Source organism: Salmo salar, chromosome ssa19 (assembly GCF_905237065.1).
Source record: "Salmo salar chromosome ssa19, Ssal_v3.1, whole genome shotgun sequence".
Classification (NCBI taxonomy): domain Eukaryota; kingdom Metazoa; phylum Chordata; class Actinopteri; order Salmoniformes; family Salmonidae; genus Salmo; species Salmo salar.
In genome coordinates, this window is record NC_059460.1 from 6,374,856 (window position 1) to 6,401,666 (window position 26,811).

Sequence of the window (26,811 nt, forward strand, 5' to 3'; positions counted from 1 at the left end):
GGACAATAACCCATTGTTACGTGAATTAAGTTATCAATGTTCTTAAACCGAACTTCAATGAAACTACTCAGTCTGCCCCCCCAGAGTGTGTAAGATTCTGGTTGAATGAAGCCGATGTATAGCCAGCCCACAAGGGTCAAAACGTTTATTTATGAGAGGTCTGAAAATCCTTACAATGTACAAAGCCTTTTATATTAACACACACACACACACACACACACACACACACACACACACACACACACACACACACACACACACACGTAGAGAACTCCACCCAGCTTTAGGCGGCTGTATTTTTCCACAGTACCCAGACCACCTTATCCTTATCTTTTGCCAGCCTAGCTGTTCCCAGGCCGTTGTTTCTCTCCCTAACTTAGGGAGGCTTCTTCTCCTGTTTCTTTCCTAAGGTCGTCTTATCAACTCTGCCCTGCTCATTTTGAAGTAACAGTGTCTTACTCACACACAGTATTGGAATATAGTTTTTTAACCCATTATTATAGCCTTATTTCAAATACATTTCAACAGGTTATAGGGTTTCTGAGTGAAAGCATTTAGTCAAAACTTTAATCGTATAATTTCCATTACACCCATCACACCTCCAGGCTGTGTAGGGGCTATTTGACCAAGAAGGAGAGTGATGGAGTGTTGCATGACCTGGCCTCCACAATCAGACCTCAACCCAATTGAGATGGTTTGGGATGATTTGAACCGCAGAGTAAAGGAAAAGCTGCCAACAAGTGCTCAGCATATGTGGGAATTCCTTCAAGACTGATGGAAAAGCATTCCAGGCGAAGCTGGTTGAGAGAATGCCAAGAGTGTGCGAAGCTGCCATCAAGGCAAAGGGTGGCTACTTTGAAGAACCTCAACTATAACACATATTTTGAGTTGTTAAATACTTTTTTGGTTACTACATGATTCCATATGTGTTATTTCATAGTTTTGTTGTCTTTACTATTATTCTACAATGTAGTAAAAATAAAGAAAAACCCTTGAATTTTTACTTTACATTTTTTATTTAACTAGGCAAGTCAGTTAAGAACAAATTTTTATTTACGATGACAGCCTAGGAACAGTGGGTTAACTGCCTTGTTCAAGGACATAACAACAGATTTTTAACTTGTCAGCTTGGGATTTGATCTAGCAACCTTTCAGTTACTGGCCCAACGCTCTAACCACTAGGCTACCTGTCGCCCCAAATTGAATGAGTAGGCGTGTCAGAACTTTTCACTGGTACTGTATAGGAACTGTAAAAATCACTACAGGACCCACTTTGAAGTTCAGTTGCATCATGGGTAGCACATGGACCTGTGCGGCCTTCCAGTCGGTGGTGATGAGCTGGCGGATGCGCTCCGACTCTAGACAGCACATGGTGTTGAACTTGTCCCGGGACAGGCAAACTTTGGAGCCCAGTACCTCTGCAAGAGCTATGGACAGGAATAATAATAAATACAGCAAGAGTCGCAGCACAGAATGAAGAAATAAAAAAGCACTAAAATGTGTATTGGTTAGTTTCACCACTGTAAGACAGTTAAGCCAGGGTCATATATATACACAGAGAGTATAGACAATTTTTATTCATCTGAGTATTGTTGGATTCTACTTCTAGTAGTTCAGTTGGCTACCCAAGATTAAAATCCTGGAAGTGGCTTTTTAAATGGTCAATGGCCACACTCTCTCTTAACCTGTTGGGGCTCGGGGGCAGTATTGAGACATTTTGAAAAAAAATATGTGCCCATTTTTAACTGCCTCCTACACCAACTCAAAAGCTAGGATATGCATATTATTAACACATTCGGATAGAAAACACTCTGAATTTTCTAAAACAGTTTGAATGGTGTCTGTAAGTATAACAAAACTCATATTGCAGGCAAAAACCTGTGAAAAATAGATTAAAAAAATGTGAATTTTGTGACTACTATTTAGTGTCATTGTTTTATAGATACCATAGTGAGAAAGGATTCATTTCGCAACACCTACGGCTTCCACTAGATGTCAACGATCTTTATAAAGTTGTTTGAAGCGTCTATGATAAACAGAGAGCAAATTAGAATCCAAGGAAGTTGACATGTCATCACTTCATTTTTTTGCGCCTGCGCATAAATCTGAGAAACGTGAGTTTTGTCTTCATTGTTTATCTCGACATAGGATAGGTTGTGTGAAAATATTACTGATGTTTAACGTTAAAAATGGACCAAAAGATTAATGCTAAACAACATTTGACATGTTTGAACGAACATAAATAGATTATTTACTAGGTTTTTTTTAGCTTTTCGGCGTGATTTTACAGTCCCCCACCACGTTTTGTGGGAGCATAATGAACGCTAAGTACTTGGTGTTATTTGGACATAAATTATGAACTTTGTCAAAAGAAACCACATTTGTTCCGGACCTGTGATGCCTTCCGGACCTGGGATGCCAGTCTTCTGATGGAGATAATCAAAGGTAAGGGGATATTTACAATGTTATTATCGATTTTAGATGATGCTAACTGTATAGCATAGCCTGTTGTTCTTAGCATAGCACCCCGTTTATAGCAAAATGTGATTTCCCAGTAAAGTTATTTTGAGATCTGGCCATTCGGTAGCAATTACGAGATGATAATATATTATTCTTTGAATGACAATATTATAATTTACCAATGTTTTCGAATAGTAATTTTGTTATGTTCACCGGAAGCATTTCAGAGAAGAAAAAATCTGAATTTCACGCTACTGTAAAATGCTGTTTTTGGATATAAATATGAACTTGATGGAACAAAAAATGCATGTATTGTATAACATAATGTCCTAGGAGTGTCATCTGATGGAGATTGACAAAAGTTAGTGCATAATTCAAGCTGGTTTCTGCTTTTGGTGACGCCTGACCTTGAATTGAAAATGGATGTTTGTACTTTTGTGGCTATGTACTGTCCTAACATAATCTAACTTTATGCTTTTGCCGTAAAGCCTCTTTGAAAATCGAACAATGTGGTTAGATTAAGGAGATGTTTATCATTTAAATTGTGTAAAATAGTTGATTGTTTGAGAAATTGAAATTATTAGATTTTTGATGTTTTGAATTTCCAGCCTTGTTAGCAATCCCGGCTCGGGGTTCATTGCTAACCTGTAGCTCTTAAGCTACCCATGTAGCTAGATAAGTTAGCAAACAGAAATTATTTGACTTCCCCACTGTAACACAGTAGCATGTGAGCCAGCAATACACAACATGGGTTTCAGTAGATAAACTAAAGTTAGTTAGCTAGCCTGTTAGGGCTAGGGGGCAGTATTTGCACGGCTGGATAAAAAAAATGTACCGATTTAATCTGGTTACTAATCCTACCCAGTAACTAGAATATGCATATACTTATTATATATGGATAGAAAACACTCTAAAGTTTCTAAAACTGTTTGAATGGTGTCTGTGAGTATAACAGAACTCATTTGGCAGGCAAAACCCTGAGACATTTTCTGACAGGAAGTGGATACCTGATGTGTTGTATTACCTTTAAACCTATGCCATTGAAAAACACAGGGGCTGAGGAATATTTTGGCACTTCCTATTGCTTCCACTAGATGTCACCAGCCTTTACAAAGTGTTTTGAGTCTTCTGGAGGGAGATCTGACCGAACAAGAGCCATGGAACGATGATGGCCCATTAGACACCTGGCGCGCGAGTTCATGTTGGGTACCCTCGTTCCAATACGTTATAAAAGAGAATGCATTCGTCCACCTTGAATATTATTCATGTTCTGGTTAAAAAGGCCCTAATGATTTATGCTATACAACGTTTGACATGTTTGAACGAACGTAAATATATTTTTTCCCCTCGTTCATGACGAGAAGTCCGGCTGGCTTAGATCATGTGCTAACAAGACGGAGATTTTTGGACATAAATGATGAGCTTTTTTTAACAAAACTACATTCGTTATGGACCTGTGATACCTGGAAGTGACATCTGATGAAGAGAATCAAAGGTAATGGATTATTTACATAGTATTTTCGATTTTAGATCTCCCCAACATGACGTCTAGTCTGTATCGCAACGCGTATTTTTCTGGGCGCAGTGCTCAGATTATTGCAAAGTGTGATTTCCCAGTAAGGTTATTTTTAAATCTGGCAAGTTGATTGCGTTCAAGAGATGTAAATCTATAATTCTTTAAATGACAATATAATATTTTACCAATGTTTTCTAATTTTAATTATTTAATTTGTGGTACTGACTTGACTGCCGGTTATTGGAGGGAAACGATTTCCTCAACATCAATGCCATAGTAAAACGCTGTTTTTGGATATAAATATGAACTTGATAGAACTAAAAATGCATGCATTGTCTAACATAATGTCCTAGGAGTGTCATCTGATGGAGATTGTAAAAGGTTAGTGCATCATTTTAGCTGGTTTTATGGTTTTGGTGACCCTGTCTTTGAATTGACAAAACATTACACACAACTCTTGTAAATGTACTGTCCTAACATACTCTAAATTTATGCTTTCGCCGTAAAACCTTTTTGAAATCGTAAAACGTGGTTAGATTAAGGAGATGTTTATCTTTCAAATGGTGTAAAATAGTTGTATGTTTGAAAAATTTGAATTTTGACATTTATTTGGATTCAAATTTGCCGCTCTTGAAATGCACCTGCTGTTGATGGAGTGCACCACGGGTGGGACGCTTGCGTCCCACCTAGCCCATAGAGGCTAGCTAGCTTGCAGGAAAAATAACTTGCTTAGCTACGTACTGTATTTCAGATAAAAATGTATTTGTCACATGGGCCGAATACAACAGGTGTAGACCTTACAGTGAAATGCTTACTTACAAACCCTTAACAATGCTTTAAGTTAATAAAAATAGAATAATAAAACAATTATAATAATTAAACAGCTTCAGTAAAATAACAATAGCGAGGCTATATACAGGGGGTACCGGTACAGAGTCAATGTGGGGGGCACCGGTTAGTTGAGGTAATTGAAGTAATATGTACATGTAGGTAGAGTTAATGTGACTATGCATAGATAACCAGAGAGTAGCAGCAGCGTAAAAGAGGGGTCTGGGTAGCCCTTTGATTAGCTGTTCAGGAGTCATGGCTTGGGGGTAGAAACTTGGCGCTCCGGTATCGTTTGCCGTGCAGTAGCAGAGAGAACAATTTTTAGGGCCTTCCTCTGACACCGCCTGGTATAGAGGTCATGGATGGCAGGAAGCTTGGTCCCAGTGATGTACTGGTCCGTACGCACTACCCTTTGTAGTGCCTTACGTTTGGAGGCCGAGCAGTTGCCATACCAGGCAGTGATGCAACCAGTCAGGATGCTCTCGATGGTGCAACTGTAGAACCTTTTGAGGATCTGAGGACCCATGCCGAATCTTTTCAGTCTCCTGAGGGGGAATAGGTTTTGTTGTGCCCTCTTCACGACTAGTGTGTTTGGACAATGATAGTTTGTTGTTGATGTTGACACCAAGGAACACAAAGCTGTCAACCTGCTCCACTACAGCCTGTCAATGAGAATGGGGGCGTGCTCGGTCCTCCTTTTCCTGTAGTCCACCATCATCTCCTTAGTCTTGATCACGTTGAGGGAGAGGTTGTTTTCCTGGCACCCACGGCCAGGTCTCTGACATCCTCCCTATAGGCTGTCTCACTGTTGTGTCATCTGAAAACTTGATGATGGTGTTGGAGTCGTGCCTGGCCAGGGAGTACAGAAGGGGACTGAGCACGCACCCCTGAGGGGCCCTCGTGTTGAGGATCAGCGTGGCAGATGTGTTGTTACCTACCCTTACCACCTGGGGGTGGCCTGTCAGGATATCCAGGATCCAGTTGCAGAGGGAGGCGTTTAGTCCCAGGGCAGTATGGTGTTGAACGCTGAGCTGCATTCTCACATAGGTGTTCCTTTTGTCCAGGTGGGAAAGGGCAGTGTGGAGTGCAAAAGAGATGGCATCATCTGTGGATCTGTTGGGGCGGTATGCAAATTGGAGTGGGTCTAGGGTTTCTGGTATAATGGTGTTGATGTGAGCCATGACCAGCCTTTCAAAGCACTTCACAGCTACAGACGTGAGTGCTATGGGTCGGTAGTCATTTAGGCAGATGACCTTAGTGTTCTTGGGCACAGGGACTATGGTGGTCTGCTTGAAACATGTTGGTATTACAGAAAATGACAGTGACGACACTTCCAGTTGGTCAGTGCAAGCTCGGAGGACACGTCCTGGTAATCCGCCTGGCCCTGCGACCTCGTGGATGTTGACCTGTTTAAAGGTCTTACATCGGCTACGGAGAACGTGATCACACAGTCATCCGGAACAGCTGATGCACTCATGCATGTTTCAGTGTTACTTGCCTCGAAGCGAGCATAAAAGTTATTTAGTTCGTCAAGTAGGCTCGTGTCACTGGGCAGCTCGTGGCTGTGCTTCCCTTTGTAGTCTGTAATAGTTTGCAAGCACTGCCACATCCGACGAGCTTCGGAGCCGGTGTAGTACGATTCAATCTTAGTCCTGTATCGATGCTTTGCCTGCTTGGTCCTTCGCAGGGCATAGCGAGATTTCTTATAAGCTTCCAGGTTAGTCCCGCTCTTTAAGCGGCAGCTCTACCCTTTAGCTCAGTGCGGATATTGCCTGTAATCCATGTCTTCTGGTTGGGGTATGTACGTACGGTCACTGTGGGGACGACTTCATCGATGCACTTATTGATGAAGGCAGTGACTGATGTGGTGTACTCCTCAATAACATCGTAGGAATCCGGAACATATTCCAGTCTGTTCTTGCAAAACAGTCCTGTAGCTTAGCATCTGCTTCATCTGACCACTTTTTTATTGATCTAGTCACTGGTGCTTCCTGCTTTAGTTTTTGTGTGTTAGTAGGAATCAGGAGGATAGAATTATGGTCAGATTTGCCAAATGGAGGGTTAGGGAGAGCTTTGTACGCGTCTCTGTGTGTGGAATAAAGGTGGTCTAGAGTTTTTTTCCCCCTCTGGTTGCACATTTAACATGCAGGTAGAAATGAGGTAAAACGGGTTTAAGTTAACCTGCGTTAAAGTCCCCGGCCACCTGGAGCGCCGCCTCCGAATGAGCGTTTTCCTGTTTGCTTATGGCCGTATACAACTCATTGAGTATCGGTCTTAGTGCCAGCATCAGTTTGTGGTGGTAAATAGACAGCTACGAAGAATGTAGATGAAAATTATCTTGGTAAATAGTGTGGTCTACAGCTTTTCATGAGTTACTCTACCTCAGGCAAGCAAAACCTTGAGACTTCCTTAGATTTCGTGCACCAGCAGAGACTGTGAGAGGCAGACCCTCCGCTGAGACTGGGAACTCAGAAAAAACAACTGCGAACTTAGAAGTATCAGACTTCTGATTTCAATGTGTTCAAGACAACTGGGAACTCTGGGGGGGAACGAGATCCGACTGGGGAAAATCTTTTTGAACCGTCATCCAACTCTGAATTCCAAGTCGAAAACTGGCATCTTTCTAGAGCTCCAACGTTCCAACCTGAAGATCACTGACGTCATGATTTGACCTCATTTTTTCTCTCGAGTTCCCAGCTGTCTTGAAAGCCCCATGACCATCAGATGCATCTCTACCATAAGTCCAGTAAAGTAAAAAAGTGAATTATTTGCAATTTATGCTCAGCTGTTTCTCGCAAGTGCTACACCAACTGATGTGTTTTGTGAACAAAAGCTTGACTTTTGAAATCTAATATTGTCTGAGAAGAACAATATTGGCAGGCCTATAGCTAATATGCTGTGATAAAATAGGCCTACTGCACAAACCTAATTCCAACAGAATGGTTTTTATTAGGTTCATGTAAAAAAAAAAAAAAATCTGGTTTAACAAAAAAATCTTAGCGGTAGATACCAGCTTACTTTTTGACTGCGAAAGTAATCTTGACTCAGAAAAGGTTGGTGACCACTGGTGTAGCTCAATAAAGTTACTTCAAGGTGATCAAACACTCAAATCAGCACTCACCCAAGAATACTTTCTCTTTGCCCACGGAATAGGAGCCACACACCACCAGAGTGCGAGGGTTGAGGGTCACACACCTGAAGGCTGTGTTGGCCGCAAGGTTTATGACCTCCTGCTGCGTGGGGAAGGTGTATTCAGGACTGCAGTAGCTAGAGAGTGAAAGAGGAGAAATGGTTTGAGAGAGGTGTTTAACAGCAGTGGTTAAATTGAGCCGTAACCCTAGCTTCACGTCAACACCCCGGCTCAACCCTAACCATAGCTCTAACTCTAGTTTCATGTTCACAGCCCAGCTCAACCCTAACCCCATCGTCATGACCACACCCCGACTCAAGCCTGACCCTAGCCATAACCCTAACAGTGGCTTTATGTCAACAGCCTGGCTCAACCCTAACCATAGCTCTAACCCTATCTTCATAACCACACCCCGACTCAAGCCTGACCCTAGCCATAACCCTAACAGTGGCTTTATGTCAACAGCCTGGCTCAACCCTAACCATAGCTCTAACCCTATCTTCATGACCACACCCCAACTCAAGCCTGACCCTAGCCATAACCCTAACAGTGGCTTTATGTCAACAGCCTGGCTCAACCCTAACCATAGCTCTAACCCTATCTTCATGACCACACCCCGACTCAAGCCTGACCCTAGCCATAACCCTAACAGTGGCTTTATGTCAACAGCCTGGCTCAACCCTAACCATAGCTCTAACCCTATCTTCATGACCACACCCCGACTCAAGCCTGACCCTAGCCATAACCCTAACAGTGGCTTTATGTCAACAGCCTGGCTCAACCCTAACCATAGCTCTAACCCTATCTTCATGACCACACCCCGACTCAAGCCTGACCCTAGCCATAACCCTAACAGTGGCTTTATGTCAACAGCCTGGCTCAACCCTAACCATAGCTCTAACCCTATCTTCATGACCACACCCCGACTCAAGCCTGACCGTAGCTATAACCCTAACAGTGGCTTTATGTCAACAGCCTGGCTCAACCCTAACCATAGCTTTAACCCTATCTTCATAACCACACCCCGACTCAAGCCTGACCCTAGCCATAACCCTAACAGTGGCTTTATGTCAACAGCCTGGCTCAACCCTAACTCAAACCCTAAATCTAGTTTCATGTCCACACCATGGCTCTACCCTTAGCCTAACCCTAGCTTAAAAAACTAACGTGGTGTCTAGGTAGAGTGTCTGGACTCGGCGGCTCAGCAGCTCGTGGTAGGCCTCCATAGAAGGGTCAGCTCTAAAGTCTCCCGTGTGAAGCACAGTCTGGCCATCGGGCAGGAACAGCAGCAGCATGGCAGCACCTGGACAGCTGTGGGCAGAGAGGAGAGGACCAGGTAACATATCACAACTCAAGATCATTTCTGAATACCAAATAGAATTCGACCCCCGAAAAAGACCAGTAGACGTAAAAGGAATGGATAGGTTCTGTATGGTAATTGTTTCACCGCACACTCCGATAGCCTGAGTGGAATTCTCACCATATGACATTTTTCATACTAATATAGGGAAGAAGAGGCAAGATGGGTCAACAATTCACACTATTTAAAGCCCTTTGATTTCTTCATACTCACTGGTTGGCGTCAAGCAGTGTGACCTTGAACCCATCCACAGTGACCTGGGTGTTCATGGGCAGGATGTGGACGAACTGCTCAGCCACCCTCAGCTTACTCTTCACCAGGTTACCTGTGATCTGGGGAGACGCACAGCTGTGAGCTGTCAATAAATGGGCTGCAGTGCCGGACCACATATACGGTGCCTTCAGAAAGTATTCATACCCCTTGACTTTTTCCACATTTTGTTGTGTTACAGCCAGAATTTTAAATCAATTAAATTGGGATTGTTTTGTCACCGGCCTACACACAATACCTCATATTGTCAAAGTGGAATTATGTCGAGTCAATAATATATATATTTTTTTATAAATAAAAAAAAAATGGTGCCGTCTGGTTTGCTTAATAAGGAATTTGATATGATTTATAATTTTACTTTTGATACTTAAGTATATTTTAGCAATTACATTGACATTTTATACTTAAGAATATTTCAAACCCAAATACTTTTAGACTTTTACTCAAGTTGTATTTTACTGGGTGACTTTCACTTTTACTTGAGTCTCTTTCTATTAAGGTATCTTTACTTTTACTGAAGTAGGACATTTGGGTACTTTTTCCACCACTGCCCAAGACCCAAATCAAGTTTTACTTAATGAGGAGGTCAAAAACCAAGGCGAAATCAGTGAGTTCAGCTGCCCTTTAAAGGGGCAATCTGCAGTTCCTACATCCATTTTTGAACTTATACATTTATGATATATACCCATTGATTCACGACGAATATAACTTCTAAATGTCTCATGAGCTTAGTTCAACTGTTGTACCCCATCAGAACCTATAATATAAGCTTGTTTTACTCCAATGTTTGTAAACAAAGTAAATGTAAACAAATACTATTATAGCCTCAAAACATGGTTAAAACTATAATTTTGGTATCATGGATGGTCAGTCCTTGCATCCATAGCTCTGTCTATGAATTTGAGAGTGGTTAAGTTAAGACTGAAGACTCATCTCTTCAGTCAGTCTTATGATTGAGTCTGGCCCAGGGATGGGAAGGTGAACGGCAAGGTACTGGAGTGACAAGCCACCCTTGCCGTCTCTGCTTGGCCCCAACTCTCCATTGGGATTCCTGACGCAATCAAAATTATTTTTACAAATATATTTGATTGACAGCATGCATTGCCCCACATGTTCCATCTGTTTTAGTTGGCAAGTGCCCTTACTCTGTTACAGTAGATATGGAATGTAGAGCTCTTCTTCAGGCCTCCATAATGGTCTGAATGGAAGTGTGTGAGGAAGTAAGTGGTGATGCCCTCAACCAGCCCATACTGAAAAGCATCCACAGCAAACTTAGTGCCTGTGCAAAAAGAGAGAAAAAAATAAAGCTGTGTTGAATACCCATACTAACAATGTATACTACATACATAGAGTATATACTACATACTATTAGTTCATTTTAGTATACTATAAACAAACGGTATCGTTTCAGTTGAGCGTTGCTAGTTTGTTAGCATAACAAATGACTAACTAGACATTTTTCAATTCCGGGTGTGTTCGTAAATTCATTGAAATCTTGAGTGCCAGAGTACGCTCTGGGCGTTCGTAAATCCAGAGTTTTGTCAGATTGTCCATTTGTAAATTCAGAGCGTTCAGAGCGCACAATGGACGCTCTGGCTGAGGTGTAGGGTTGATCTGAGCATTCAACGGCAGTCAAGCACCCACGCTAACTGGCTAACGTTGGCTAGCTACTTCCAGACAAATAATGAGAGAACACCTCACTCTGACCATTTTACTCCCCCTAGTAGAGCTGGTTAGGCTGTTTTCATGTTATCCAGAGCGTTGGTGATAAACTGCTGTTGGCAACATTTTAATTACGCTTTTTTGCCGAAGTTTATTGACACCGGCCATATTCAACGGGTGTTAAGCGTTGAGTAAATTCATCAGTTATTCTGCGCTTAGGAAAACTCAGACGAGTGTGCTCTGAAATCGGAGTAGATAGCCAGAGTGAATTTATGAACGCTTCGAGTGTGCCAGAGCACAGAATAACTGATGATTTTACGAACGCTCAACACCCGTTCAGACGAGAGTGCTCTGAAATCGAAGTAGCTAGCCAGAATTAACAATGTTCATTGAACGCACAACGACTATACCACTTAGCTAAGAATGATCAAGTCAATAAACGTTGGGTAGTTATAGTTAGTTAATATACTGCCTGGAAAGTTCGATGTATTAGTAGCCAACTAATGTTACATACCGCATCGTGCTTCTACACCTGCATTGCTTGCTGTTTGGGGCTTTATGCTGGGTTTCTGTACAGCACTTTGAGATATCAGCTGATGTAAGAAGGGCTATATAAATAAATTTGATTTGACATACTGCTCTAATGTAACAAATTGTCAGCCAACATAACTTATTTCAAAAGGCATTACTTTATTACATTGCTCAACATTTTCTTAACTTTAGTCATAATTAGTTAAAGCAATGAATTTGTATCCGCTCTCGGACTTGGACTCGGACTGTCTGCATATTTCCCGCCATTTTCTTCAAATCTGAAAATGTTGTGAAGCCACGCCCATTTTTATAAGAATTGCATTATGGGCCCTAAAAGCATGAAAATAGTGTCCACTGGTTGTATACTTTGTATATTGGCAAATTTAGTATGACATTCGGGAACTTTGGCATACTAACTATATCCATACTATATACTCAATTTACATCACAAATAGTACGGTTAGTGTGAGTATTCCAACACAGCTTAAGACAATAAGGCCATGAGAAGGACGCTAGTCACTTCCAGACATACTTGAGAAAAACAGGTTGCAGAATGAAATTAGTTTTAAATGTGTAGATTTCCACTAGGTGCTCTTGATTTAGCTCTCCTGGAGCTGACTGGAATTTTCCCTTTTTTAAATGTATTTTGCCTTAAACGCTAAAGCCAGGTAGGCCTAAGCCTTTTGCACTGTAGCATAGGGTTAGCCGGAACATCTTTATTGCTAGCAGTATTCTAAGCTATCTACAGTCGGAGACTAAGGTATAATACAATACATTTCATGGAAAGGCGCTAGGGGTGGCTATCTTCAAAAAGTCCCCCATAAGTCAGTTTAATAATACTTTCCTGTGGATAGCCTACGCCAGTCTCCGACTGCACATTGCTAGCAGTATGCTAAGTGATTTCAGGAGGTTGTTCCTGCTACCAATTAGTAGAGGTCGACCGATTAATCGGAATGGCCGATTAATTAGAGCTGATTTCGAGTTTTCATAATAAATCCGTAATTGGCATTTTTGGACACCGATCATGGCCGATTACATTGCACTCCACGAGGAGACTGCGTGGCAGGCTGACTACCTGTTACGCGAGTGCAACAAGGAGCCTAGTTAACTACACATGGTTGATGATATTACTAGTTTATCTAGTTTGTCCTGGGTTGCATATAATCGATGCGGTGCCTGTTAATTTATCATTGAATCACAGCCTACTTCGCCAAACGGGTGATTTAACAAGCGCATTCGCAAAAAAAGCACTGTCGTTGCACCAATGTGTACCTAACCATAAACATCAACGCCTTTCTTAAAATCAATACACAAGTATTGTGACCTGCATATTTAGTTAATATTGCCTGCTAACATTAATTTATTTTAACTAGGGAAATTGTGTCACTTCTCTTGCGTTCTGTGCAACAGAGTCAGGGTATATGCAACAGTTTGGGCCGCCTGGCTCGTTGCGAACTGTGTGAAGACTATTTCTTTCTAACAAAGACAGCCAACTTCGCCAAACGGGGGATGATTTAACAAAAGCTTTGTGAGCTTTGTGAAAAAAGCACATTCGTTGCACGAATGTATCTAACCATAAACATCAATGCCTTTCTTAAAATCAATACACAGAAGTATATTTGTTTAAACCTGCATATTTAGTTAAAATAAATGCATGTTAGCAGGCAATATTAAACTAGGGAAATTGTGTCACTTCTCCTGCGTTCATTACACGCAGAGTCAGGGTATATGCAACAGTTTGGGCCGCCTGGCTCGTTGCGAACTAATTTGCCAGAATTTTACGTAATTTTGACATAACATTGAAGGTTGTGCAATGTAACAGCAATATTTAGACTTATGGATGCCACCCGTTAGATAAAATACGGAACGGATCCGTATTTCACTGAAAGAATAAACGTTTTGTTTTCCAAATGATAGTTTCTGGATTTGATCATATTAATGACCTAAGGCTTGTATTTCTGTGTGTTATTATAATTAAGTCTATGATTTGATAGAGCAGTCTGAGCGGTGGTAGGCAGCAGCAGGCTCGTAAGCATTCATTCAAACAGCACTTTACTGCGTTTGCCAGGAGCTCTTCGCAATGCTTCAAGCACGGCGCTGTTTATGAATTCAAGCCTATCAACTCCCGAGATTAGGCTGGCAATAATAAAGTACCTATTAGAACATCCAATAGTCAAAGGTATATGAAATACAAATGGCATAGAGAGAAATAGTCCTATAATAACTACAACCTAAAACTTCTTACCTGGGAATATTGAAGACTCATGTTAAAAGGAACCACTAGCTTTCATATGTTCTGAGCAAGGAACTTAAACGTTAGCTTTTTTTACATGGCACATATTGCACTTTTACTTTCTTCTCCAACACTTTGTTTTTGCATTATTTAAACTAAATTGAACATGTTTCATTATTTATTTGAGACTAAATTGATTTTATTGATGTATTAAGTTAAAATAAAAGTGTTCATTGTTCATTCAGTATTGTTGTAATTGTCATTATTACAAATATGTATAAAAAATAAAAAACGGCCAATTAATCGGTATCGGCTTTTTTTGGTCCTCCAATAATCGGTATGTATCAGTGTTGAAAAATCATAAATCGGTCGACCTCTACCAATTAGCCATCCACAGGGCACACTGCATGCTACTTACACTAGTCACCGACCAACTCACCTGGAATCTTTTTATAAAACGGGCATCGCTTGGACTCCCTTTGCTCTCCATTGATTCTCCCCCTGTTCCACCTCTTCCTACCTCCCTCACTTGGAGTCTGTGTACTCCCACCGTCTGATCTCACTCCAACTTTAGGGGTCTCCGTGGCATTTGCACTTCTGCCTTTCCTCTGACGTCCTCCATGGTCCCCTTTGCCTCCCTTGCGCTCTTCAAGTACAGGACCCTGATGGAGACTCACCCCAGGTAAAATGTTCCCAGCCTCTTGCTCCTTCCCTTTGTCCTTCAGGGGCTTGAGCCCAAAAAACACCCCAATGTCTGTCTGTTTGAGCCCAGAGGCCTTGCCCTTGCCCTTCCTAGTTGTCATGGTTGCCTGAGATTGTTGGGTGGGGGAAGCTTGGGAAGATGGAGGCACTTGAGGTAATGACATGTTCAACTCCGTGTTTGTGTGAGCGGGGCACTGATCCAAGCTTTTGGAATGGAGGCTGAAATTGCTGCTTGGGCTGAACAGGCTCTCCCGTAAGCTTTCTAATACTATACTTTTTGGAGACTGGAGTGGAGGCCTAGCACTGAAGGCATTACAGTTAACCTCTGTATGCGCTTCTCTTGAGAAGCTAGGTGGGCGATTGCTATGCACTAATGAGCTAATCGATACCGCCTGGCTGTCGCTGAATACTGGAGAACCTACAACTTCATTTGTTTCAGAATGAGCCACAATGTTGGAAAATAACTCATCACTTGAGATGCCATCACTGAACAACAACATTGAGTCATTATTTTCCCCATCTTCCAACATACTGCTTGGAAATAGAGCTTTTTTTGGTTGTGTCCCATTAACCTCTATATCTTGGGGAAACTCAGACATGGGGGAATAGGAGATCTCATCATCACTAGAAGCAGAGGGCTCTGCTTTGACAAAACCACCATCAAGGCCTTCACCCCCACTATTGTCCTTATGGGGGGTTGATACTTTTGTTTTATTGTCTTGGAGGGTAGACTTCAAGCCTTTGGTAGAAGGTGACCAGCCTTTTTTTTTCCGGATTACCTCTGGAGCAGGAGACCGGAGCAGCAGAAGGGCATTTGGCTTTGTGGGGGATGTAGCTCCACTGTGTCTGTTAATAGGAGAAGAACTATGCCTGTCCTGTGAGCCCACCAAGCTTAAATTGGCCCCGCCATTGGTTACCAACTCCAAGCTGAGGCAGGGTGCCTCATTGGTTGCTCGGCTGTGGGCAAGCAGGGAGTGACTGTATCTCTGGTAGTGGCTCAGAATGGTGGAGTAGCACTGGATACCATTGGGACATTCTGTACACATGACATAAAACCCAAAGACAGAGCAGGATTAGGAATGACAAGGGATAGGAGATTATGGTTAAGAATGGCATTTGCATGTAATATGCTAAAATAGACATGGGACATCATGAAACTGGAAAAAAAAGGACATGCTTTTTTGGAACTTTCTGAAATTCAATACAATAATTTATTGAAGTTGGAATTGTTGGGTTATACTTACTCCTGTTGCTATATTAGACATTATTGATTATGATATCTGAAGTTAACATACACCTTAGCCAAATACATTTAAACTCAGTTTTTCACAATTCCCTGACATTAAATCCTAGTAACAATTCCCTGTCTTAGGTCGGTTAGGATCACCACTTCATTTTAAGAATGTGAAATGTCAGAATAGTAATAGAGAGAAGGAGAGTGGTGGAGTGCTGCAAAAATCTCTGAAGCTGGAGATACCCATCTCCCTCACTAGCTTTAAGCACCAGCTGTCAGAGCAGCTCACAGATCACTGCACCTGTACACAGCCCATCTATCTACCTCATCCCCATACTGTATATATTTATTTATTTATTCTGCTCCTTTTGCACCCCAGTATCTCTACTTGCACATCCATCTTTTGCACATCTACCATTCCAGTGTTTAATTGCCATACTGTAATTACTTTGCCACCATGGCCTATTTATTGCCTTAATTCCCTTATTTTACCTAAATTGTACTCACTGTATATAGACTTTTTTTTCCCCCCACTGTATTATTGACTGTATGTTTTGTTCATTCCATGTGTAACTCTGTGTTGTATGTGTCTAACTGCTATGCTTTATCTTGGCCAGGTCGCAGTTGCAAATGAGAACTTGTTCTCAACTAGCCTACCTGGTTAAATAAAGGTGAAATAAAAATAAAATAAAAAGATGACCTGGCCTCCACAATCACCCTACCTCAACCTAATTGAGATGGTTTGGGATGAGTTGAACCACGTGAACCAACAAGTGCTCAGCATATGTGGGAACTCCTTCAAGACTGTTGGAAAAGCATTCCAGAGAAAACCAAGAGTGTTCAAAGCTGTCAAGGCAAAGGGTGACTACTTTGGAGAATCTCAAATATAAAATACATTTTGATTTGTTTGGTTACTACATGATGTGTTATTTCATACTTTTGATGGCTTCACTATTATTCTATAATGTAGAAAATAGTAGAAATAAAAAAAACCTTCAATGAGTAAGTGTCCAATTTTTGATTAGTACTGTATATACAGTTGAAGTCGGAAGCTTACATACACCTTAGCCAAATGCATTGAAACTCAGTTTCACAATTCCTGACATTAAATCAGAGTAAAAATTCCCTGTCTTAGGTCAGCTAGGATCACCACTTTATTTGAAGAATGAAATGTCAGAATAATAGTAGAGAGAATTATTTATTTCTGCTTTTATTTCTGTCATCACATTCCCAGTGGGTCCGAAGTTTACATACACTCAATTAGTATTCGGTAGCATTGCCTTTAAATTGTTTAATTTGGGTCAAACGTTTTGGGTAGCCTTCCACAAGCTTCCCACAATCAGTTGGGTGAATATTGGCCCATTCCTCCTGACAGAGCTGCTGTAACTGAGTCAGGTTTGTAGGCCTCCTTGCTCGCACACACCTTTTCAGTTCTGCCCACAAATTTTCTGCAGGATTGAGGTCAGGGCTTTGTGATGGCCACACCAACACCTTGACTTTGTTTTCCTCAAGCCATTTTGCCACAACTTTGGAAGTATGCTTGGGGTTATTGTCCATTTGGAAGACCCATTTGCGACCAAGCTTTAACTTCCTGACTGATGTCTTGAGATGTTGCTTCAATATATCCACATAATTTCCTCTCTCATGATGCAATCTATTTTGTGAAGTGCACCAGCTCCTCCTGCAGCAAAGCACCCCCGCAACATGATGCTGCCACCCCCATGCTTAACGGTTCGGGTGGTGTTCTTCAGCTTGCAAACCTCCCCCTTTTTCCTCCAAACACAACGATGGTCATTATGACCAAACAGTTCTATTTTTGTTTCGTCAGACCAGAGGACATTAAAAAGTACGATCTTTGAAGTCTGGCTTTTTTATGGCGGTTTTGGAGCAGTGGCTTCTTCCTTGCTAATCAACCTTTCAGGTTATGTCGATATAGGACTTGTTTTACTGTGGATATAGATACTTTTGTACCTGTTTCCTCCAGCATCTTCACAAGGTCCTTTGCTGTTGTTCTGGGATTGATTGGCACTTTTCGCACCAAAGTATGTTCATCTCTAAGAGACAGAACGCGTCTCCTTCCTGAGCGGTATGACGGCTGAGTGGTCCCATGGTGTTTATACTTGCGTACTATTGTTTGTACAGATGAACGTGGTACCTTCAGGCATTTGGAAATTGCTCCCAAGGATGAACCAGACTTGTGGAGGTCTACAATTTCTTTCTGAGGTCTTGGCAGATTTCTTTAGATTTTCTCATGATGTCAAGCAAAGAGGCAGTGAGTTTGAAGGTAGGCCTTGAAATACATCCACAAGTACACCTCCAATTGACTCAAATGAAGTCAATTAGCCTATCAGAACATTTCTAAAGCCATGACATCATTTTCTGGAATTTTCCAAGCTGTTTAACCTCTTGCATCTAGACGTTCCGCTAGCAGAACCCCTAGCCAACAGCATCGCGCGAAATACAAAACCAACTAAAATACCATAATTCAATTTTCTCAAACAATCAACTATTTTACACCATTTTAAAGATAAGACTCTCGTTAATCTAACCACATTGTCCGATTTCAAAAAGGCTTTACAGCGAAAGCAAAACATTAGATTATGTTAGGATACCACCACAGCAAAAAACAACACAGCCATTTTCAAAGCAAGGCTAGCCGTCCAAAAGCACAAAACCCAGCTAAAATTATCCACCAACCTTTGACGATCTTCATCAGATGACACTCCTAGGACATTATGTTAGACAATACATGCATTTTTTGTTCCATCAAGTTCATATTTATATCCCAAAAAAATCAGAAAATGTATTCACCCCAAAATGTCCGGTGAATTTACAAAAATACTCAACATAAACGTTGACAAAATACATAATTATTTTAAGAATTATAGATACAATACTCTTTTATGCACCCACTATGTCAGATTTCAAAATAACTTTACGTAGAAAGCACATTGTTCAATATTCTGAGTACTGTGCACCATGCTATTCAGTTAGCCGTCCAGCCACGGCATCCACAAAACGCTGAAATATGTTAAAAATATTATCTTACCTTTGCTGATCTTCGGCTGAATGCACTCGGAAGGTCTCCCACTTCCACAAGAAATGTTCATTTGTTCGATAAAGTCCATAATTTATGACAAAATCAATCCGTTTTGACGGCACGTCCAGGTCCCCATTCCAAAATATATCTATCCACCGTCGACGAAAAGTTATAAAGTTCCCTCAGCGTTTGTAGAAACATGTCAAACCATGTTCACAATCAATCTTTAGGGTGTTGTAAAATTGAGATAATATTCCAACCGGACAATAGCAGATTCATTACAGAAGAAAATGAAAAATGGCTAAATCCTTCGTGAGCGCGCGTGAGGAAAGCCTGTGACCCCAGTGAGAACACTTACTGTTCCGGGTATTAATTATTCAATCAAATTGCATTCTAGAAGCCTCAAACGAGGTTCTAATGACTCTTGACATCTAGTGGAAGCCTTAGGAAGTGCAATATGATATCACAGACACTGTATTGTAGCTACAACTTCATTTGAAAGGACTAAAGCCATCTGAGGTCAAACTTCCTGGTTGGAATTTTCTCAGGTTTTTGCCTGCCATATGAGTTCTGTTATACTCACAGACACCATTCAAACAGTTTTAGAAACTTCAGAGTGTTTTCTATCCAAATATACTCATAATATGCATGTTGTCGTTTCTGGGCAAGAGTAGTAACCAGTTTAAATCGGGTACGTTTTTTCATCCGGCCGTGAAAATACTGCCCCCTATCCCAAAGAAGTTAAAGGCACCGTCAACTTAGTGTATGTAAACTTCTGACCCACTGGAATTGTGATACAGTGAATTATAAGTGAAATAATCTGTCTGTAAACAATTGTTGGAAAAATTACTTGTGTCATGCACAAAGTAGACGTCCTAACCGACTTGCCAAAAATATAGTTTGTTAACAAGACATTTGTGGGGTGGTTGAAAAACTAGTTTTAATGACTCCATCCTAAGTGTATGTAAACTTCTGACTTCAACTGTATATAAGTCCTGGATGGCAGGAAGCTTGGCCCCAGTACTGGGCCGTAAGCACTACCTTCTGTAGGCGGGGATGCAACGCGTCAGGATGCTCTCGATTGGTGCAGCTGTAGAACTTTTGAGTATCTGGGGACCCATGCCAAATCCTTTCAGTCTCCTGAGGGGGAAAAGGTGTAGTGCCCTCTTCAAGACTGTCTTGGTGTGTTTGGACCATGATAGTTCGTTGGTGATGTGGACACCAAGGAACTTGAAACTCTCAAACCGCTCCAATACAGCCCCGTATCTTGCTCACATTGAGGGAGAGGTTGTTGTCCTGGCACCACACTGCCAGGTCTCTGACCTCCTCCCTATAGGCTGTCTCATCGTTGTTGGTGAGGCCTACCACTGTTGTGTCGTCAGCAAACTTACTGATGGTGTTGGAGTCGTGTTTGGCCACCCAGTCGTGGGTAAACAGGGAGTACAGGATGGGACTAAGGCCCCTCAGGGGTGTGTAGTCAGTGTTGAGGATCAGCGTGGCAGACGTATTGTTGCCTACCCTTACCACCTGGGGGCAGCTGGTCAGGAAGTCCAGGATTCAGTTGCAGAGGTAGGTGTCAAGTCCCAGGGTCTTTAGCTTAGTGATGAGCTTCGTGGGAACTATGGTGTTGAATGCTGAGCTGTAGTCAATGAACAGCATTCTCACATAGGTGTTCCGTTTATCCAGGTGGGAAAGGGCAGTGTGGAGTGCGATAGAGATTGTGTCATCTGTGGATCTGTTGGGGCGGTATGCGAATTGGAGTTGTCTAGGGTATCCAGGAGGATGCTGTTGATGTGAGCCATGACTAGCCTTTCAAATCACTTCATGGCTACCGACGTGAGTGCTACGGGGCGGTAATCCTTTAGGCAGGTTACCTTCGCTTCCTTGGGCACAGGGACTATGGTGGTCTGCTTGAAGCATGTACTATCACAGTTTCGGTCAGGGAGAGGTTGAAAATGTCAGTGAAGACCCTTGCCAGTTGGTCCATGTATGCTTTGAGTACACGTCCTGGTAATCCGTCTGGCCCCGCGGCTTTGTAAATGTTGACCTGTTTAGAGGTCTTGTTCACATCGGCTACCGAGAGCGTTATCACACAGTCATGCAGAACAGCTGGTGCTCTTCTGCATGCTTCAGTCTTGCTTGCCTCGAAGCGAGCATTAAAAAGGCATTTAGCTCGTCTGGTAGGCTCGCGTCACTGGGCAGCTTACGTCTGGGTTTCCCTTTGTAGTCCGTAATAGTTTTCAAGCCCTGCCACCCCCGACGAGCGTCAGAGCCGGTGTAGTAGTTCAATCTTCATCCTGTATTGATGCTATGCTTGTTTGATGGTTCGTCTGAGTGCATAGCAGGATTTCTTATAAGTGTCCGGATTAGTGTCCCGCTCCTTGAAAGCGGCAGCTCTAACCTTTAGCTCGATGCGGATGTTGCCTGTAATCCATGGCTTCTGGTTGGGATATGTACGTATGGTCACTGTGGGGACGACGTCGTTGATGCACTTATTGATGAAGCCAATGACTGATGGGGTGTACTCCTCAATGCCATTGGATGAATCCTGGAACATATTCCAGTCTGTGCTAGCAAAACAGTCCTGTAGCGTAGCATCCGCATCATCTGACCACTTCCATATTGAGCGAGTCAGTCACTGGTATTTCCTGTTTTCGTTTTTACTTGTAAGCAGGAATCAGGAGGATAGAATTATGCTAGGATTTGCCAAATGTATAACAGAACTCATATGGCAGGCAAAAACCTGAGAAAAAGTCAAGCAGGAAGTGGGAAGTCTGGTGCTTGTAGTCCTTTCAAGTGATTGCCTTGACTGTATACAGTGATTTAGGGTTCATTTTGCACTTCCTAAAGCTTCCACTAGATGTCCGCAGTCTTTAGAATGGTGTTTGAAGATTCTATGGTGAATTTGAAGGGAATACCAGCTGTGGTAAACTGGTGTCCCATTATAAGGCATGGGCTCAAGTCACGCGCAATGACTTGGGAGCGAGCTGAGTTCATATTCACTCCTAAAGAGAACGGATAGGTCCGGTTGGAATTTTATTCAAGGTATATGATAAAAACAACCTAAAGATTGATTCTATACATCGTTTGACATGTTTCTACAAACTGTAGTATAACTTTGACTTTTCGTCTGGACTAAGTAAGCACGCGCGTAGTGGATTTGGATAGTGAACCTAACGCGCGAACAAAATTGATTATTTGGAAATAAATATGAACTTTATCGAACATTTATTGTGGAGCTGGGAATCCTGGGAGTGCCTTCTGATGAAGATAATCAAAGGTAAGTGAATATTTATAATGTAATTTCTTAGTTTTATTGACTCCAAGATGGCGGGTTTCTGTTTGCTAGTTGTTAGTGTCATCTGGGCTGTACTCAGATTATTGCAAATTGTGCTTTCGCCGCGAACCTTTTTTGAAATCTGACAAAGCGATTACATTTAGGAGAAGTGTATCTATAATTCTGTGCATAACACTTCTATATTGACCAATGTTTACGATGAGAATTTACGTACTGTGTGTGCTCATTGTGCTCATTCACCGGAAGGTTTGGAGGGAAAACATTTCTCAACATTACGCGCCAATGTAAAATGCTGTTTTTGGATATAAATATGAACTTTATCGAGCAAAACATACATGTATTGTGTAACATAATGTCCTAGGAGTGTCATCTGATGAAGATCGTCAAAGGTTAGTGCTTCATTTTAGCTGGATTTGGGGTTTTTGTGACACATCTCCTTGCTAGGAAAATGGCTGTGTGGCTTTTCTTGTTTAGGTGGTGTCCTAACATAACCTAATGTTTTCCTTTCGCTGTAAAGCCTTTTTGAAATCGGACAACGTGGTTGGATTCAGGAGAAGTGTATCTTTAAAAATGGTGTAAAATAGTCATATGTTTGAGAAATTGAAATTATTAGATTTTTGATGTTTTGAATTTCGCGCCCTGCTGTTCCATTGGCTGTTGGCTAGGGATCCCACTGGCGGAACGGGGTTCCGCTAGCGGAACGCCTAGATGCAAGAAGTTAATGGTGGTCGAACCCATCTATGTTAAACTAGCCACAATAAGGATTAGCCACAAGTGGACTCTGCGGTTAGCCTTCAAAATAAAAGTATGGCATAATTCTACTATTTGTATTAATTTGCATCACTGTCAATGTCATACTTTTATTTTGAAGGCAAACCGCAAATTACACTATTGTGCCTAATCCTTGTTGTGGCTAGCTTCACAACACATAATGCGGTCCGGTCGAGCCTCACTAGCCAGATAAAGCTAGCTGGCTGCTTATAATGTTAGCTTTGGGGAACAGGGTTAAGTACCTGGCTAGCTATTTATTTTCATGAACTGAAGTTCAATTTCAATAGGCGAACAACAAGTGGCAACCTAGCTAATACTTAGAATAATGAAAATGACTGCAGTTTCTACTGGTCATTGGTTCCAGGCTGGTTGTATTGGTGCTAAAGCTAGCTACCCCAGAAGTTGCGGTTGAACAAATTATGCTTTATTACACACGCGGTATTGTAAACACATCGTTTGTGGCCGGTGTTTGCTTGTTTGCACAGCTTTGACAGTGCTAATGTATCTTTTTTGACAAGTAAAGTCCCGAACGACGTTCCATAGTATGTATGTCGTGAAGCTAATATCAGTGACGCTATTACTGTGTAACTCCGGTATGGCAACATCTGAAAAATAAGGCACTTGCAAGTGTGTACCAGTACACGACCAGTCGGCAAAAGCCAACATCACCCACGACAGAGAACGGTTGATTGTCAAGGGCAATGAATTCCATTATCTTGGCTTTAATGGATTTCGCCTTTGCGTTGTCTCGCTGAAATTGTCTTACTCTTACAAATGACTGCTCGACTTGTTGACTGCTCGATCCACACAGCAGACATTGTGTGGGCTAGGTTAGGAATGTTGTGTTGCACGTGTAGCGCAAAACTTTACATGGCGTTATTACGTCATGTATCTTCGTTATATAGGTATCCACTGTAGCTTTGACATTGGTTTTTAACATCGGCGTTAAACTAGACATCGGGCCGACACTGATGTGTTCATCCCTACTAAGAATATTAGTAATTGACTGACCCGGTCTCTCCAGATCTCCCAACAGCTATTTCTAGGGTCAATTTTATATTAATGTTACTCTTTTTCAGCCATTCCTGAACCGGAGACCAGAAACAGACTACCTGAGGGCAATATCAGAACAAACGGTCTATTTTGTATCCTCACAACAAAATCTGCAGAGCTGCGATGATTTTATGCCCCAAATATTCAAAATTTTGTTGGTGGCAAGAATTCTGTACAATAATTTTAGCTGAAAAGCATGAAGTCTTGAATCTTACGTTGTTTTATATATCAACTCAGACACCCTGTGCAATGAAATCGTAAATCAAAAATCTCTATCCCAGTTATTGTGCAATCTGTATGGCACAGCTGTCAATATCCTGGTCCTGAAATGAAACTGGTATTCTTTCCTATTTATGCTACTCTGTTCCTCTGACAAATTTGATTTGTTATATTGGGAAAACAGACCTCCTCAATTTTTGGGGAAATGCTGTATTCAGTGGTTGTAATCTTGGATTGAGCAGACCATCCCAAAGAATTCCAATACCTCCATGGAAGACATACAGTACCAGTCAAAAAGGGTTTTTCATTATTTTCTCCATCATAAAATAACAGTGAAAGACATCAAAACTACATGGAATCATGTAAGCAAAAAAGTGTTATATCCGAATTTATGTTAGATTTTTCAAAGGGTCATTGCATTCTGCAGCGATATGCCATCCCCTCTGGTTTGCGCTTAGTGGGACTATAATTTGTTTTTAAACAGGACAATGACCCAAAACACAACTCCAGGCTGTGTAAGGGCTATTTGGCCAAGGAGAGTGATGGAGTGCTGCATCAGATGACCTGGCCTCCACAATCACCCAACCTCAACCCAATTCAAAAGGTTTGGGATGAGTTGAAGGAAAAGTGAAGGAAAAGCAGCCAACAAGTGCACAGCATATGTGGGAACTCCTTCAAAACTGTTGGAAAACCATTCCTCATGAAACTGGTTGAGAAGAGTGTGCAAAGCTGTCATGAAGGTAAAAGGTGGCTACTTTGAGGAATCTTAAATATAAAATATACTTTTGACTGGTACTGTATATACAGTTGAAGTCGGAAGTTTACATACACTTAGGTTGGAGTCATTAAAATGTGTTTTTAAACCACAAGATGCTGGAGGAAACAGGTACAAACGTATCTGTATCCACAGTAAAACGAGTCCTATATCGACATAACCTGAAAGTCCGCTCAGCAAGAAAGAAGCAACTGCTCCAAAACCGCCATAAAAAAGCCAGACTACGGTTTGCAACATCGTGCTTTTTGGAGAAATGTCTTCTGGTCTGATGGCAGCATCATGTTGTGGGGTGCTTTGCTGCAGGAGAGACTGGTGCACTTCACAAAATAGATGGCATCGCGAGGGAGGAAAATTATGTGGATATATTGAAGCATCATCTCAAGACATCAGACAGGAAGTTAAAGCTTGGTCGCAAATGGGTCTTCCAAATGGACAATGACCCCAAGCATACTTCCAATGTTGTGGCAAAATGGCTTAAGGACAAAGTCAAGGTATTGGAGTGTCCATCACAAAGCCCTGACCTCAATCCTATAGACAATTTGTGGGCAGAACTGAAAAAGCATGTGCGAGCAAGGAGGCCTACAAACCTGACTCAGTTACACCAGCTCTGTCAGGAGGAATGGGCCAAAATTCACCCAACTTATTGTGGGAAGCTTGTGGAAGGCTACCCAAAACATTTGACCCAAGTTAAACAATTTAAAGGGAATGCTACCAGATACTAATTGAGTGTATGTAAACTTCTGACCCACTGGGAATGTGATGAAAGAAATGAAAGCTGAAATAAATCCTTCTCTCTACTATTATTCTGACATTTCACATTCTTAAAATAAAGTGGTGATCCTAACTGACCTAAGACTGGGAATTTTTACTAGGATTAAATGTCAGGAATTTTGAAAAACTGAGTTTAAATGTATTTGGCTAAGGTGTATGTAAACTTCCAACTTCAACTGTACATACATACATACCACGTACACACAGGCACACTTATACTTCCACACTCATCACATATGCTGCTCCTACTGTCTATTATCTATCCTGTTGCCTAGTCACTTTACCCCTACCTATTTGTATATTGTGGTGGCTAATTTCTGCATTACCAAATGAGGAGAGTTACAAACTTCACACACCAGTCAGAGTTATACTTACACTACATCTTTAATAAAAGCTTTGCAAAAGCCCTTTGACTTTCAATGATGCGCAATCTCTAATGAACCATTGAAAAGTGTCAACACAAAAGTACAAAGATCTTTTATAGCCAAGCTACACCCCTCTCAACGTACATGACGAACCACAGATACATAGAATGGGTCACAAGGTTAAGTTTTGTATGAAAGATATCTATAAAACATAGCAGACAGCAACTGCTGTGTCAACAGTTTTCATTGTATAGACCAGTGTCTGGTCCTCCTACTCCAAACTGGAACCGTCTCTCCCTGGTACGGTGTAGAACAGAACCATTTGCTCATGTCCTCTGGAATGGTCTTTAGGCTTTATTACCCAAAGACATCGTAAATCTCCTCTGTCAGTGCTATCTCATAGAGGCCCATCCTCATTAAGAACACACACACACATATATAGACGATGTTCCATTCTTTCCTCTTCCCTTTCTGATATTCTGCATAGCACCAGGGACATGTGAAAGACAAGCCTGACCTCTCCCCTCTCTGGGCCCCAAGTGACTGAGCCCCAGCTTAGGGAAAAGTGCAACTGCCAACATTCATTATCCAAA

General features: G+C 41.7%; 1 protein-coding gene across 2 annotated transcripts in view; it reads right to left on the bottom strand.

Annotated features, from left to right (window-relative positions):
• dclre1a (DNA cross-link repair 1A (PSO2 homolog, S. cerevisiae)) overlaps nucleotides 1-26,811 on the bottom strand; it is a 50,843-nt gene that overhangs the window by 22,572 nt on the left and 1,460 nt on the right. For both annotated transcript variants that reach the window (XM_045702018.1, XM_045702016.1), the window contains exons 2-7: nucleotides 14,430-15,728; nucleotides 10,710-10,843; nucleotides 9,508-9,626; nucleotides 9,102-9,245; nucleotides 7,926-8,071; nucleotides 1,273-1,427 (exon numbers count right to left, since the gene is read on the bottom strand). In XM_045702018.1, coding sequence (XP_045557974.1) covers nucleotides 1,273-1,427; nucleotides 7,926-8,071; nucleotides 9,102-9,245; nucleotides 9,508-9,626; nucleotides 10,710-10,843; nucleotides 14,430-15,728 — 1,997 coding nt within the window. The remainder of the gene's footprint in view (nucleotides 1-1,272; nucleotides 1,428-7,925; nucleotides 8,072-9,101; nucleotides 9,246-9,507; nucleotides 9,627-10,709; nucleotides 10,844-14,429; nucleotides 15,729-26,811) is intronic.